Source organism: Echinops telfairi, unplaced genomic scaffold, assembly GCF_000313985.2.
Source record: "Echinops telfairi isolate 266 unplaced genomic scaffold, ASM31398v2 ScPeMD7_28;HRSCAF=97, whole genome shotgun sequence".
Classification (NCBI taxonomy): domain Eukaryota; kingdom Metazoa; phylum Chordata; class Mammalia; order Afrosoricida; family Tenrecidae; genus Echinops; species Echinops telfairi.
Window position 1 is genome coordinate 2,228,464 of NW_022103925.1, and position 15,808 is coordinate 2,244,271.

General features: G+C 47.9%; 1 protein-coding gene across 1 annotated transcript in view; it reads right to left on the bottom strand.

Moving 5' to 3' along the window:
* Nucleotides 1-13,328: 13,328 nt before the first annotated feature.
* CFAP99 (cilia and flagella associated protein 99) overlaps nucleotides 13,329-15,808 on the bottom strand; it is a 67,513-nt gene continuing 65,033 nt past the window's right edge. Inside the window, exon 14 of the mRNA XM_045289468.1 lies at nucleotides 13,329-13,413. Coding sequence (XP_045145403.1) covers nucleotides 13,329-13,413 — 85 coding nt within the window. The remainder of the gene's footprint in view (nucleotides 13,414-15,808) is intronic.

Below are 15,808 nucleotides of genomic sequence, written 5' to 3' on the forward strand. Positions count from 1 at the left end.
GCCTTGCTGTTGTGGGTGGGTTTTGACTCACAGGTATCCTAGAGGGCAGAGAACGGTCCCACGGGCTTTCCTCATCTATAAGCTTTAGGGAAATGGAGGGCCACATCGTTCTCCCCAAACAGGTTCAAATCACCACCCCTTTCAGTTAGCAGAGGAGGCTTCATGTGTGGGTGGGTGAATGGGTGGGGAAAGGGGTTAAGAAAATTGCCATCAGGCTGATTCTGAGTCAACTTGAAGAGTAAACTGCTTGCTAGGATTTCCAGGCTGAAAATCTTTATGGGAGCAGATAGCCTCCTCTCTCTTCTGCGGAGCAGTTGGTGAGTTTGAACTGCTTACCTTGAGGTTAACAGCCTAACTCAGGTGACCAGTTCTGGCACCAGGATTCCTTTGCCTTACAACTCCAGGAAAAACCAGGAGCCTGTGGTCCTCCACACAATGAGAACAGTGGCAAAGCCACCAAACAAATCACTCAGAATCCACGCCTCTCAGTCCTGTCGCCCTGTACCACTAAGTGCCTACTGTCTGACCCTTCAGACGCAATTAAGGAGCCCTGGGGGCCCAGTCAACAGAGAGGTGAGCACCAGCCACTGCACAGAGAACGACAAAGCAGTTTGCTTCTAAGCTGATGTATACCCTCAAAAACCCTAGGCTCTGAGTTGGAATGAACTCGATGGCAATGGGTTTGGTATGCAGTATGTGACCCAGTTTCCTCATCTTTTAATGTGGGAGAAACAGCCCTTGACTGGCAGGTGTTAGGGGAAGCAGTGACATGGAATAAAACTACCTAGAGTTGGTTCCCATAAGCCAAGGGCAAATCCATAGTTGATTACTTTAGGAACCTTATATTTAAGGGTGCTTACCTGGGTCCAGGGAGAAAGATGGGGGTTCTACTCCCATAAGGAGTTAGGAGACTTAGAAAAATCACAGGGGCAGTTCTACTGAATGACAGTGAGTTTTGAAGGGCTTCCTTGGGGTAGTCAGATGCACAGTCTGGGGACAGTCACAGGACCAGGTGTCAGATCTTACTGCCAAGATGACTGTCCTTGCAAATGGGGTTAGGTGACAGTGTGCATCTGTCCACTGCTACCCCACAGATGCACCTGCCTAAGGAAAGGGATGCCAGTGAGGGTGCCACACAGCCCCAGGTGTGCAGATGAGGGAATGACCATGGTGGATAGGGCACTGCTATCTCAAGTCCCATCTGACTCAAGGAAACCTACAGAACAGAGCAGAACTGCTCCATGGGGTTTGCAAGGCTCTGTGGGTTCCAGCCCCTCCGGAGCAGCCAAGCTGATAATATAGCTGCTCCCTGCTCTTTCCTATGAAGGAGGCTCTCTACATCACAAAGATGGGAAATAAGAGAACTGGCAGGAAGCTGTTGATAGAGGACAAGTGAAATCTATCTCACACACACACACACACACACACACACACACACACACCCCAGCAGCTACCCCCTACCCCTCCACCTGCCCCGCCTGAACCTGCACTGGCCACTATAGTGGCTGCCATAGGCATAGGCAAGTTTGTGGTTCAAGGATCCGGCAAGGCACCCTTCTACCTCGCACCTCATCCAGGATGCTGTCTAGACCCAGGAGAAGCAGCTAGACTTCCCGGTTGTTGTTGTTGACAGGTGCCATCAGATTGGTTCTGACTCATAGTGACCCTGTCTAAGTACAACAGAACCAAACACTGCCCAGTCCTGTGCCATCCTCACAATGGTCCCTACGCTTGACTTCATGTTGGAACCACAGTGTCCATCCATCTCATGGATGGCTTCCTCTTTTTCACGGACCCATTTTACCAAACAAGATTCAGGATCTGGTTCCTCCTGATAACATGTCCCAAGTACTTGGAGACAGTCTTGCTATCTTTTCCTCTAAAGAGGAGCACATACTTCTTCCAGGGCAGACCTGTTTGTTCTTTTGCACTTCGTGACATTTCAATATTTGCCAACACCAGATTCAATAACTGATTCTTCTTCTTGTCTTCCTTATGCATATAAGGTGATTGAAAATACCATGTCTTAAAACTGATCTTAAAATGACAAGTGATGATTATTGTACAACTGTCTTTGACGTGATTGAACCATTCAATTGCATGGTAAGTGAATTATATGCTAATAAAACTGTTGTGGGGAAAAATACTATGGTTTGGGTCAGGTCCACTTTAGTCCTCAAAGTAACATCCTTGCTTTTCAGGTTTTGTGCAGCAGGTTTACCTAATGCAACTCATCTTTGGATCGCTTGACTGCTGCTTCCATGAGCATTGATTGTGAATTCAACCATGACAAAATCCTTGACAACGTCACACTTTTCTCCATTTACCTCTTGGTTCAGGTGTGAGGGTTTGGGTTTCCTTTACATGGAGTCAGTTTTAATCCATACTGAAGGCTTCAATGTTTTATCTTCATCTGCAAGTGCTTCAGGTCCTCCTCACGTTCAGTACGCTAGATTGCCATCCGCATATCACCTTTCTCCAGTCCTGATGCTGCACTCCTCTTCACACAGTCCAAACCAACACACAAACCCTCACTGACCGAGTCAATGCTGACTCACAGCGACCCCTGTTGGTTCCCCAATCTGTAACTGTTTATGGGAGTAAAAATCTCAGTATTTCTGCCAGGAGCAGCTGGTGGTTTCACATAACCACTGCACCACCAGGGCACCTTCACACAGTCCAGCTTCTCTGATTATCTGCTCAGCGGATAGATACAACCTTGATGCACACCTTCTTGGTGAGCACCCTAAATGTTAGATACTTCTAAGCATCCCTAAGAACAACAGGTGCTACTTTGTATGAAAGCGTTACTGTTTCTTTAGTGTTTTTACGCATATAAGTACTATGACAGACACTTGACTAATTGATTTTCTGACTTTACAAATTTGTCTTAGGGTGGAGTTAGGAAGAGGACTGCATTTTAAGCTGGATAGCCCTTCCTTTTCTGAAAATTCTCTCACTCTGCTGCGCCTCCTAAGTCACTAGCCAGCAGGGCTGTCAAGAGAGTTTAGGGTACCTGGTCCTCAGGCACCAGAGGGTCAGTCTAGCTTTCAGTGAGGAGGAGGCACCATTTCTGTCCTGGTGGTGCTGAGGGGGAGGAGGACTGGGGAGGCCCAGGGCCTACTGCATCATTTCCATAGGATGTGTGTGTTGCCCTGGGAGCCTTGTTGAGTACTTGGCCAAACCCAGACTAGTCTCTGGGGAAAAGTCTTGGTGAAGCGTCTTTGTACTTTCGATCAGGTTTGGGGAAGCTCCCTCTGCATTCTCAAGACCCACATTCCACACAAAGTGTGGATGCGCAGGCTGCTCTTGTTCTCGAGGAAGGAAAGGGCCCTTCGCAGCCTGGTGTTCTGAGCGTGAAGAGGAAAAGGACAAGTGCTCCTGCAGGCTCCTGGGATGGGTAATGTGGGCCCTGGCTGCTGGAAGCTTCCCCGGGCAGAGACAGGTTTGTGAAGGGGCTCACTTAGCAGCTGAGCATGGGACATCGCTTCACCCAGTCAGCCAGCCAGCTGCTCTCTGCTCTTAGTGGTCACTGCCCTGGTCCATGCAGAACCGGAGGAGATGGGCTTCAGGAATAAGCAACTGGGGCAAAGGGCGTGACACAAGCAGCACCCTCAAGTCTTTAGGAAATGATGGAGCCTTGCTCAGAAAAAGGAACCTTTGTGGGTGTCCATGGGAGCTCTGGTGGCATAGTGGCTACGTGTTGGGCTGCAAACCACAAGGTCCAGCTACTCCGCTGGAGGAAAACAGAGTTTTCCATTCCTGTAAAGAATCAGTCTTCGAAACTCACAGGGGCAGGTCTACCCTGCCCTACACAGTCACTCTGAGTTGGCACGAACTTGATAGCAATGAGTCTGAGTTTGGGAGCAGGGCTGAGGAAGACCTGACCCCCCCCTTCCTGTCCACTTGGAGTTGAAGCTTGGCCTTGCTTTCTCCATAGTAACCACGTTGCTAAGAGGGCATTATCTGGCCCTTCAGACATAATACATACTGCTTAATTTACTGGTTGCCTCTGCAGAAAACATGTTCAAGTGTTTCTCATGGTTAGCCCTACAGCGGTGCCTGCCCCAGAGCAAATAACCAAACCAAACTCAGAGCCACCGAGTTGATGCCAACTCCCAGAGACCTTACAGGACAGAGCAGAACTACTCCCTGGTGCTTCCAAGGCTGTGTGTACATAGCTAAGGGAACAGAAAGCCTCCTTTCTCCCAGAGCGACTGGTGGTTTCAAATTGCTGACCTGCAGCTCGCAGACCACGAAACCACTACTCCACCGGGGCCCTTCTCAGCCCTCTAGCTAGGTGGCTATGAGTCATCACTGACTTAATGGCAATGCTAAGATAAGAGAAAAATCAAAGTCAGCAGACCTAGGCTCCCAGCGGCCACAAAGATCAGCAAGCACCTACTACCTCAGGGACAGATTTGGGAATGGCACGGGAAGCCAGTCTGTGGAAGTCAAAAGAAGGGCAGTCAGATATCATCCGGCCCTAGAAGACCTCAGAATTTTGCAAATGTCCCTCAGTGGTGGCCCCTTGAGAGTTGGGGCTACAGTCCTCCAGTCCCTATGATCCAGCAGGCCTCTCCCAAGTTCTTGCTGCCCACCCTCAGATGCAGTTAGTCAGCCAGCCACCTGACGTGACCTGAGAGTTCCTGAAAAGCCACCGCACTATGCTCATCACCACAAGGCTTACTGGGAGAACGGATTAGGCATAGAACTCCAAATCATGAAAAAGGACCAGGTGAACTGGCCAGATAAAGACTGGTGAGACCTCCAAAATGATGGCCCTTAAGTCAGCCTGCTGGTTCCCATGGCTCCACCTTTCAGTAACCCTATTGAGACACACCCTCCTCATAACCATCAACAACTGGACACAAATGGGACAGCACTGACCCAAGACACAAGTTCAGAAGGGTTAGGAAGGATGAACAGAAGCAGGAAACACAGGGAGGAAGCGAGATTAAAGATGTTACTTGTGGGGACTGCAATGATCAAAGTGCTCAAACAAAATGTACCTGAATTGTTGCATGGAAAACTGACATCTGCTTTGTAAATTTTCACTCAATTCACAATAAAAAACAAAACATGGTCCATGACACACACATTAACAATTAAAAATAAACAACTCACTGTATCAAATCCATTCTGCCTCATGGCGACTTATAGGGCTAGGCAGAACTTCCCAATCATTTCCCCAAGACTGTAACTAGTTTTAGGAATAGAAAACCTCATTTTTCTCCCACAGAGTAGCTGGTGATTTTGAATCACCAACCTTGAGACTGGCAGCCCAACACTCAACCACTACATCACTGGGGTTCCCCCATACAGAGATACTCTACTGCAAATGACTGTGCAGTCCTGCATGCATTAAATAATCAAGTTCACACACAAAGGAAGGATGACCCTTCACTTTGAAAAAGAACTGCAGTTTGTCTGTGCAAGTGGACCTGGGAAGGTGGCAGCTAGAAAGGGGTGGTGGAAGGAAGCAGAGCAAGGTGACCCTGGTAGTGCATGGGTGTGGTTTGGGCCCCAAGCTAGGTGTCTGGAGTGTGTGCCTGGGCGGCAGGAGTTTGATATTCCCCAGTTTTCTTCAGGGCAAAACTGCACAGCAAAGGCAAAACTCACTTTACTTTCACAGAGCTCCCCAACATAGCAGCCCTGGCTAGAAAGAATTCAGATTTCCAAACTTGCAGCTATGGGCAGTGGGTACCTTCACCACTTCAGGCGATACTTTGAGGATCCCTTGCCCACCTTGCCTTTCCTCAGCTCCGCCTCCAGGGTCTGATTTCATCACTTCATCTACTGCACCCCTCTCCCCCTCACGTAATAACCACCCCAACCCACAACACCCCACCCAGTAGTCCAGCAGGGAGGGCTGTCTGTGCTCCTCACTCTCCATGGCTAGTTGATTACTCCAAGTCAGACTTTTCTGAAGCGTGCCTCGGGATGGACTCAAACTCACATTTGGGCTTAGCAGCCCACTATGAGCCATCAGCACTGCCCTGGCACCCCCAGTAAAAGTATCTATATTAAATACTGAATTACATGTATATGCCATATAACCTGGCCTGACAAGAACACACAAATCTGTCTTGGAGGAAGAGCAAGAATGCTTCTTAGATGCAAAGATGGCAAGACTTGGTCTCATGTCTTATATATGTTAAAAAATTTTTATTTAACAATTTTAAAAATTGTGAATTAGGTGGGGTTTTACATTTAAGATCATCAATTTTGTTATTCAAGTTTAAACTACTTATCACAGCCCTGATAGCTTGCCCTACCCTCATCTTTGATTTCTCTTGGCCCTTTTGTGGGTTTCTATCCTCCCTGCCACCCAAATTAATCCCTGTCCATCCTCTACACCAGGGGTTGGCAAACCACGGCTCCCGGGTCACATGCAGCTCTTTCGGTACACACATGTGGCTCTGAAGTAAAATGAAAGGACACTGTTCAGATAATGGTGATTATACTTATTTGTAAAAATATATTTATGGCTCTTGAATAATTTTTAAAATTGTTGTGAGGGACAGGATAGGCTTTTCTGTCTCAAAAGTTTGCCAAACCCTGCTTCTAGCCTATTGCTCCATCAGCGTCTCATGTACTGTTGACACGGCATTAACAGCGACTAGAACCCAGAAAAAGACATCACGTTTGCTAATGTAGAAGGTCATTGTAAAAGACCAACACTCTCAACAAGATGAACTAACCCTACTTGTGTGACCTTGGGCAAATGACCTTAACTCCCTTGGGCTCAGGACATGCAAAATGGAATCACCACTCCTACTTGGCAAGGTGACTCAGTAACAGGTAAGAAGTAGGGACTCGTTCAACCAGGTGCTTGGGGATGGAATCACATCTCAAACGCCAGTCTTGCCGCCTCAGAGGGCCCGTCTACACCAGTGGTGCACAATACGTTGATCGCAAATGTAGTGTGGGTAAATCGCAAGGCATTAAAAAAAGAGACGTAAGCCTATCATCAATCCCGTCACTTAACTGACATACAGCGCAGCCAATCAGATGCAATCTTAGTGTCAAACGCATGCGCAAACAACTGCGCTAAGTGCAGCAAAACTGACAAGCTAAATTATCGCCAATTTTTAGACCTCGGTTTTTTCTCTTAAACTTAAGAAAGGGTATTAAAATGGGTGGGCGAGCTGGACCAAGTAAGAAGACAAAAATGTATTACTTTCATAAAGAAAGGAAGATTTTGACACTACAAGCAGACATTCATGAAATCCAGAGCACACGAACAATTCTGGAACTTACTCGCAAAGGGAAAGCACCCAAACATGAGAACATGTGCTACCTCCTTGACTGCATGATTCAGATCTACTTATTTATGTGAGTCAGTGAGTCAGCCTTTACCTACATAAAGATTATTAAGTCCAAGTGCCATTCCACTATGACTGATGATCATTTGGAAGTGTGCTTGAGGCTGGCTGTCAGCAGCTACTGTCCGGACTATGCATCCTTGGCTCATTCCATTCAATGCAAGTCATCAGAGTAAACTCAGGTAATGACAAAAAAAATGTACATAGTTATCAGTCACATTATGCTCTGTCATGCGTGAGCGAGTGTTGTTAACAAGATTTTTGGGTCTGATTAAACTGATGATATTGCACACATTTTGCTAGAAATAACTTCCTGTCCTGCGGCAGTTCTCTGTGGCAGTTTGATATTAAACTTTACCAGTATTCATAGGATGCTGTTTCCCATTTGTTTTTATTTCACTGGTCCCCTCACAATTATGAGGGTTCAAGCCATACTACATTGCTGAGCATTCTGTACTATGCCGTCACTATAACTACAGCTCTTCAAAGACAGTGACCTTATTCGCATTTTACACTGGCATTGAAACTGCCCAACAATGTGAAACATTTGTGTTACAGAGTGCTGCTGACGGATAAGCAAAGACAAATGCTTGTTGGGATTGTTTTTCAACGGACTCAAACCTTGGAGTAAGAGAGTTGTAAGCTCCATGAGAGCAGAGACCATGTCTTTTTCATTCTTGCACATAGGTACTCAATAAACACGTGAACACGAAAAAATATATACATTGTTAATTGTGTCGTGTTGTACAATATGGACTCATGCGGTTATATGCAAGGTACATAAACATACACTGTACATATAATTGTCAATGCATTTATGAATAAATGTAATAAATAAATTAAAATGTTTTGCATTTTTGTAGTTGGTAGATAATTTTGACTTGATTATTTTATAAGTAGCTGGCACGCTGAAAAAGTCTGAGTACCCCTGGTCTACACCATCCAGGGACTCCACAACAAACAGAACCCCAAGTCCAGGACACTCCGAGTACATGCTACACACCGCGGACTGCCAACGAACAAACCATCCTGGAGCTAAACCCGGAACTCCTAAACAAAGATGCTGGTCCACTTCTCTAACTCCAGCACAGGGCTTAGATGACCTCAAGAATTTGCTGGCAGTACCACAGCAGGTGTGCTCAACAGGGACCCCCACAACTTCTTCATCCTTTCTATGTCTAAAGCACAGAAACACAGGTGACAAACATCATAGACGTGGCACTTCAACATTTGTGGGGGTGCGTGAACTCTGCCCATCACCAAGACAAGTCAATGGATACTGCTATCATAAAAAGGGACCCTGGAAGCAGCGTGGGTTGCCAGGCGGGTTGCTAACCATGAATCATCAGTGTGAATCCACCAGTTGTTCTGAGGACAAAGATAAGGCTTTCTACTCCCTTAAGACTTGCAGCCTCGGAAACAAAAAGAACCCTCATAGATTATGAGTCAGAATCAACGTGCTGTTGGAGGGTGAGAATACTGAAAGTCAAGAACACATACACAGAAAGCAGAGTTCTAAGGGTGGTTACTAAGGATGGGGCATGGGACCATTTTCTAGATAGTAGACTGTTAATTTTGGTGGTGAGAATGGCAATCTCAACAGGGGTGAAGTTAGCATAAGTTGGCTAAAGTAGATAAATACACTAAAGAAAACATGAGAGAGACAATTTTGGTAAATGCTACAACATACACAATTTTGCAACAGCAGGGCAACAACATACAAGAAAAATGGACATGGTTCTGAAGGAAAATTAATACAAATGCTCAACAGAGCCCTGGTTCCAGAGGGTTAAATATTGGACAAAAAAAGTCAGCGGTCAAAATCCACTCTCTTGGGAGAAAACTGAGGCAGTCTCTGAAACCCTATGGAGCATTTCTGCTCTGTTCTACAGGGGTACGATGAGCCGGAGTTAAAATTAACCTGAGAGCAGTTGGCTGGGTTTGGTTTATGGGCATAGCAAGGCATATATACATACACATAAGCAAATAAATTCTTTTATAAGGATCAGCACAAAGCTGGTTCCTTTAAGGTGGACGCCAAACATGTTCCAAGTGCCCAACTTTCCCAAGCTATTGTATACCCACCATCGACTCTTTCTCCTCTCGCCTCATACCCATCACGCACTGCAACACCTCACAGAACTCACAAACCATCTAGAAAAATGGCTCGATTATGAAGGCTGGTCAAGTCCCAAATCTGTGGGTCAGGCATCAGCTGAAGGCCCCTCTTGGCTCATATGGTTGCAGGGGCAAAAAACTCCAAAACTCACTGCTATCATGCCAATGTCACCTCATAACAATCCCTGTAGGGCAGAGTAAAACTGCCCCAAGGATATTCCGAGTATAACTGTTTGTGAGAGTAGAAAGCCCGATTTTTCTCACACAGCATGAATGGTGGTTTCAAACTGCTGACCTTGGGGATTACACTCCAATACTACACACACCACCAGAACTCCTGGTTGTGGGGGCTGACAACCTAAATCAACAGATCACATAACGGGCTGCTGGTTCAAGAACTCAGAGTCAGATGTGATGGATGGTAAGTCAGCTCCAGGACTTTGCCAGAGCATGCATATAAAAGAGGGCTTTTAAAAAGTCCATACAAATCCCATCATTCAATTCCATGTTCCAAAAGCTTTTTAAAGACCCCCTGAATACTGAAGGCAGGAGCCCTGTGGTCTAATGGTTATGCACTGGGCTGTAATCCAGAGTAGGCAGTTCAAAACCAGCAGCAGCTCCTCAGGAACAAAGACTGGGCTTTCTACATCAGTCAACAGTTACAGTTATGGAGACCCAAAGGGGGGTGGGGGTTTCAGAGGAGCTGCTATGAACCAACATTAAGCAGTAAGTCTGGTTTTTTTGGTATACTGAATACAGACAATACCATCAAGGAAATGCCTCTTACTGGAACATGGCAGTCAAATCCTCTAGTAAATGGTGACAAGATATACCCCCACCCTTAGTTCTACCTCATTTACACAACAGATAAATAACTCCTCAATGGGCTCATAATCAGCGAGTACCTAGGATGTCATTACAAAATGTTGGACAATTTCATGACTACAAAATGGAGGATAACACCACTACTTAACTACCAAATTACATCATTATGTACCTGCCAATCCATTGATCATCACAGCCAAGCTGAGCTGATACACGTTAGCCACCACAGGTTCCAAACACCGTATTTCATGAGCAGCCATTTCATGAGTGGGCCTGAGGCACCTTATTGACATAGCCCCACCAATCCCTCCAGAGGAATCACAAGGATTGTGACTAGATGGGTCACGTTGAGCAATTCACTGAATTACCCACAACACAATTGTGGGTACTGCATAGTTAACCACATGGGGGAACAGTAATAGAGGCACCCTAGACATATCCCAACAATTTGTGAAATTGGTTTATTGAATTAAGTCTTGGGACCACAGTGGGGGAATACACTAGTTAAGTGGCATAACCTAATGTACAAAGATAACACTCTACATCTAGTCTGGGGAGTAGCATCTAGGACCTTAAAAGCTCTTAAGTGGACATCTAAGATACAACGACTGGCCTCTACTCATATGGAGCAAATGAGAATGAAGAACCAAAGAAACTGGCCCATGCGAATAATCGCCTGTAGCCTTTTCTGACTGGTGCCTCAAGTGCCGATGGTGCCCAGTGCTCCCAATACTGACCACTCTGCCCAGGGACACGATGGAAGGTCTGGAGGGAACAGAAAAATTTATACAGAACCCAAAAGGGAAGACCTACTACTAGACAGCTAAGAAACTAGAGGCACCTCCCCATAGAGACTAGATGAACCCCCAATAGTGTCTCCCTAAAATGTCCTTTGAACTTGGAACTGAAGTTATTTCTGCAAGTAACCTGAGCCAAATAACAGATTGTCACCTGTGAGTCATGTAAAGTACCCTACCCTGGTGGTACTGTCCAGTAAGGACGGTACTACGAATCATAAAGCCAGTGGTTCAAAACCACCAGCCAAAAGATGAAGCTAGCTGCCTTCCTAAAGATTGACAACTTCAGAAACCCTGCCTATTGGGTATCTGTGACTCTGAAACTACTAGATGGCAGTGGATTTGGTAATTTGTTTTCTGTAGTGTTCTCCCTCACAAGAGTTCTGGTGATGGAGTGAGTGATGAGCTGAGCTGATGCAGAATGGCCAGGCCAGCAGTTCAGATCTACCAGCTATGTGAGAGAGAGGTGAGGCCGTCTGCGCCCACGAATATTTAGTCTTGGAAACTCGAAGTTTCATTCTGTCTTATAAGGTCACAAGGAGTTGGAATGGTCTGAGAATGTGCTCCCCTTAAACAATTAAATGTATGAGGAGAAAAGATCAACCAATGCAAACAGAATGAGAACACTAACGCTGTAAAGATTGCAACCACGCTGTAAAGATTGCAACCAATGTCAAGAACTTGCAAAAAAAAGAACCTAAATTTGCTGTTAACACCTTAACCTAAAAAACAATTATGTGTGTATATGTGTGCATATACACGTATGTGCATATATATATATATATATATATATATATAAACTGTAAAATTCCAAGGGTCAAATTATTAAGGTGGAAAATGTCAACAAAGACCATTATTAGGATACCAAAACAAAACAGTATACTTGTCTCCCATACTTCGAATATCTTCTCAGGAGACTACTCCCTAAACAAGGACATCATGCTTGGTAAAGTAGAAGGTCAGCGAAAAAGAGGGAGACCCTTTACAAGACCGAGTGACAGAGTGCCCGCAACAAGGGGCTCAACATAGAACAAGGCGGCTCCGGACGGAGTGGGCGGGCGGGTGCTAACAGCGCCGACAACCGGAGCCCGCTGGGTTACCGTAAGAAGATTTCAGCGTCAGAGTTGACTCAGGCAACACAAAGGCCAGACGTTGATGTTTCCACTAGCGCGTCCCCATTTTTAGCTCGAACTCGTAGATACACACTGAGCCGAGCCAGGTCACCCAGCCAGCAGCCCCAGAAGGGTTGTCCCCCATCCTTTCGTGTCTCGGCCCTGGAAGCGGGGGTGAGAACCCCTTTCACGTCCCGCCCCCAAGAGCCTGAGCCACTTGGGACCTAAGTTTCCCCGAGTGGGTGCAGGGCAGGAGGTGGGATTGGAGCATCAAGGCAATGGTCCCTTGGGACAAAAGCCGACCTCCTGCAGCAGGGTTTCGCCCTCCAGCGCCTTTTTCTGGGTGTGGTGCCAGGGGTCCTCGCCGGGGGCCGCCCACACGCCCCGGCCCCACTCAGGCCCGTGATGGCGCGAGCACACAAAGGAGGCGCCGTTGGTGGGGGGCAAAAGCTCTAGGCGAGCGGCCCCCCAACCCCCGGCCGGCCCCGGAGTGACCTTGGGCGCGTCCCTTGCCCAACCCCCTCCCCACGAGCCCCTCCCCAGCCTCAGTTTCCTTTCCTGGGCTGTTAGCGGAGCCCCGCGGTGGCTGCCCGCCGGGGACGTCGGAACGCAGACCCAGCTCCCCACTGCCGCCGCCGCGCCGAGCTCGGCCCCTTGGCGCAGCCCGCCGGGCGGCGGATGTGTGCCCGCGGCCCGAGCTCCCGGGAGAGGCCCGGCGTCGGGGCCCAGAGACGGGTCAGCGCCGCGCCGCGGCGGCTCCGGAATCGCGGGCGCTGCGGCCTCCTCAGGCTGCGCAGCCGACGAGCCCTGAGTCGACCGGAGCCCCCCGGCCGCTACCTTCCCGCGAGACCCGGCCATACTCGAATGGGTTTAGTCGGGTACCTCCGCAGCCAGCGAACACGGAGAAGAAGACACCTCGGAAAGCGTCTGGGGAGAACTCCTCAAGCAAGCCACCGCCACAGCCTAAAAAAGATTCACTTCCGCCCTGGAGGGTGAGGCACCGCCCTCCTCGAGTCCCTATTGGCCACCGCGCCCTCTATACCCTCAGCCAACCGGTTTAGTAAGAACTTTCAATTCGATTGGACCCGAGAGCCATCCATTACTACTTTGAAACGCGCCTCCTCCCGGCCTCGCCCCCGCCCGCGCGCTCAAGCCGCCGTCTTCCCGCGAGAGCCGCCGGCCCGCTTGGCCGCGAGGCCTCTCGGGAGTTGTAGTCCGCGGATCGGCGTACGGCTGGAACAGCCAGTGTTCGCGTAACGTCCACCGAAAGGTGGTCTCCGGAGCCAGATCGGCACTGAGGGCTCCCCTAGGTCGCTATCCCTGCACGCCAGCCACTGTGCTCTTGGCTGGACGTTAGCCCAGGCCGGGCCATTCCGCCGCCCACGTACAGGGGCCGCTCCCACCCCTTTCTGGGCCCCAGTTTCAAGGCCTGTGGATTAAGCCTCTCTCAAGAATTCACCTTTTTCTTTGTCCTGCTTCCACATGCATATGAGGCGTTTGAAAAAAGCCAGTCGTGGGCCTGGCGCACCTTAGTCCTCAAAGTGACACCTTTGCTTTTCAGCACTTTAATCTGTCTTGTGCAGCAGATTGCCCCAATGTAATCGTTCCGTGGATTTCTTGGCTGCTGCCCTGTAGGCGTTCCTTGTGGATGCACGCCAGATGAAATCCCTGACAACTTCAAATCTTTTCTCCGATAACAGATCTCATTGCTAGGATTTGGGTTCTTTTTACATGGGCTGTAAAGGAACTCTAGTGGCAGAATTAACCCGTTGGGCAGCTATCTGCATAGCAATTCAAAACCATCAGCCACTCAACTGGAGAAAGCTGTCTACTCTCCCTTCAGTTACCATCTAGCCTCTGGCCCCTCTGTGAGTCAGAATTGACTTGATGACATTCACTTTGGGTTTTTTTTCTTTTTGGGTTTTACATTGGCTATAGTTACCCTAATGGCTTACTTCAGTGGTTCTAAACCTTCCTAATGCCTCAGTGGTTCTAAACCTTCCTAATGCCACGACCCTTTCATACAGTTCCTCATGTTGTGGTGACCCCCAATTTCATAAAAATATTTTCGTTGCTACTTCATAACTGTCATTTTGCTACTGTTATGAATCGTCATGTAAATATCTGATATACTGGATGTATTTTCATTGTTACAAATTGAATATAAAGCATAGTGGTTAATCACAAAAACAATATATTACATATTGTGAAATATTTATTTCTAATAACAAATAAATGAAATTTTGCCTTGAAGCATGGTGTAGCATGGGTAACAGTCAATCTAACAACAGCAAACAACATTGCTGCATGTTGCGACAGTATGGGTAAAAAGCCAACGTCTGTGCGGAGGTTGAGGTAGCTTCTTTCTCACCAGATCAGCGTATCTGCATGTGGGTGGACCGGCCTGGAGACAGATAGAGGGGCGGTATCTCGGTTCCTAAGACCTTCTGATGATCTTAGGCGACCCCTGTGAAATGGTCATTTGACCCCCAAAGGGGTTGTGACCCAAAGGTTGAGAACCGCTGTCTTAGTGGTTTACTCATTCAATTGTGAGCCATAGGACCAGCAGTCTGATACCACCGGATGGGGCTTTCTACTCCCATAAAAAGTTTCCATCTTGGAAACGCATAAGTGCAGTTGGACCCTGCCCTATAGGGATACTGTGAGCCCATATGTACCCCATGGCTGGGAACTTGTTTGATTTTGGTAGGAACCCAGGTGGGCTACACAGTGGTTTGCGAACCACATGGTCTGGCATTCCAAGCCATCAGCTGTTCTGTAGAGTGTTACAGTCTCATAAACACTCAGGGAAATCCTTTCTACCCCGTCCTATGGCGTGGCTCTGAGTCCGAAATGATGCATGGCAGCGAGATCAGTGACACTGGCTGCAGCAGTCTGTGAACCGTCTGGCGGGCACTTAATAATGCATTCTGAGGGAGAGGAGACCCCGTCTCAGAGAGGCCCGCATTCTGATTTCTGCTTCTGCTGGAAATCAGGCCTGGATCTACAGCTGCCTGGAGAAATCTTAGAGGAACCCAGAGGAGGAGGCCTCCCAGGAGGAAGGGACACTGGAGTTGACAACTGTGAGGCTCCAAGGCAGAGTCCCCAAAGAGGGAGCCATGTGCCCGGAGCCTGGAGTGGGCGTCAGAGAGCACAGAGATGGGGAGCTGTTTGGGGCAGGGGTGGAAGGAGGAGGAGGCAACAGGACTCAAGTGTTGGAAGGGCCCAGGTGCCAGGTTAAGACAACCATCCTGAGGCCCGTGGGGATCTGGAAGGGAAGACCTGAGCCTCTTTCAGGAGCCCTCTGCCCCAGTTGGGTTGTGGGGAAGGGGCTGAGGCCTAGGCCTGGTGGTGGCAGAAGCCGGGAAGATGGTAACCTCTGGAGCTTCAGGGCAACTGCAGACATCAAGCAATTGCAAACCGAGACCCCCTCCTGCCTGAATTGGAGTCCCAGCTTCATCCTTTAAGCAAATCTCAATGGTTCTGTCACCTGTTAAAAATATATTCAAAAAAAAAAATATATATATATATCCATAATTTAAAAAATGAGCTGATACCAAGGGCTCAAGTAGAAAGACAATGTTTTGAAAAGGATGATGGCAACAAATGTACAAATGTGCTTGACACA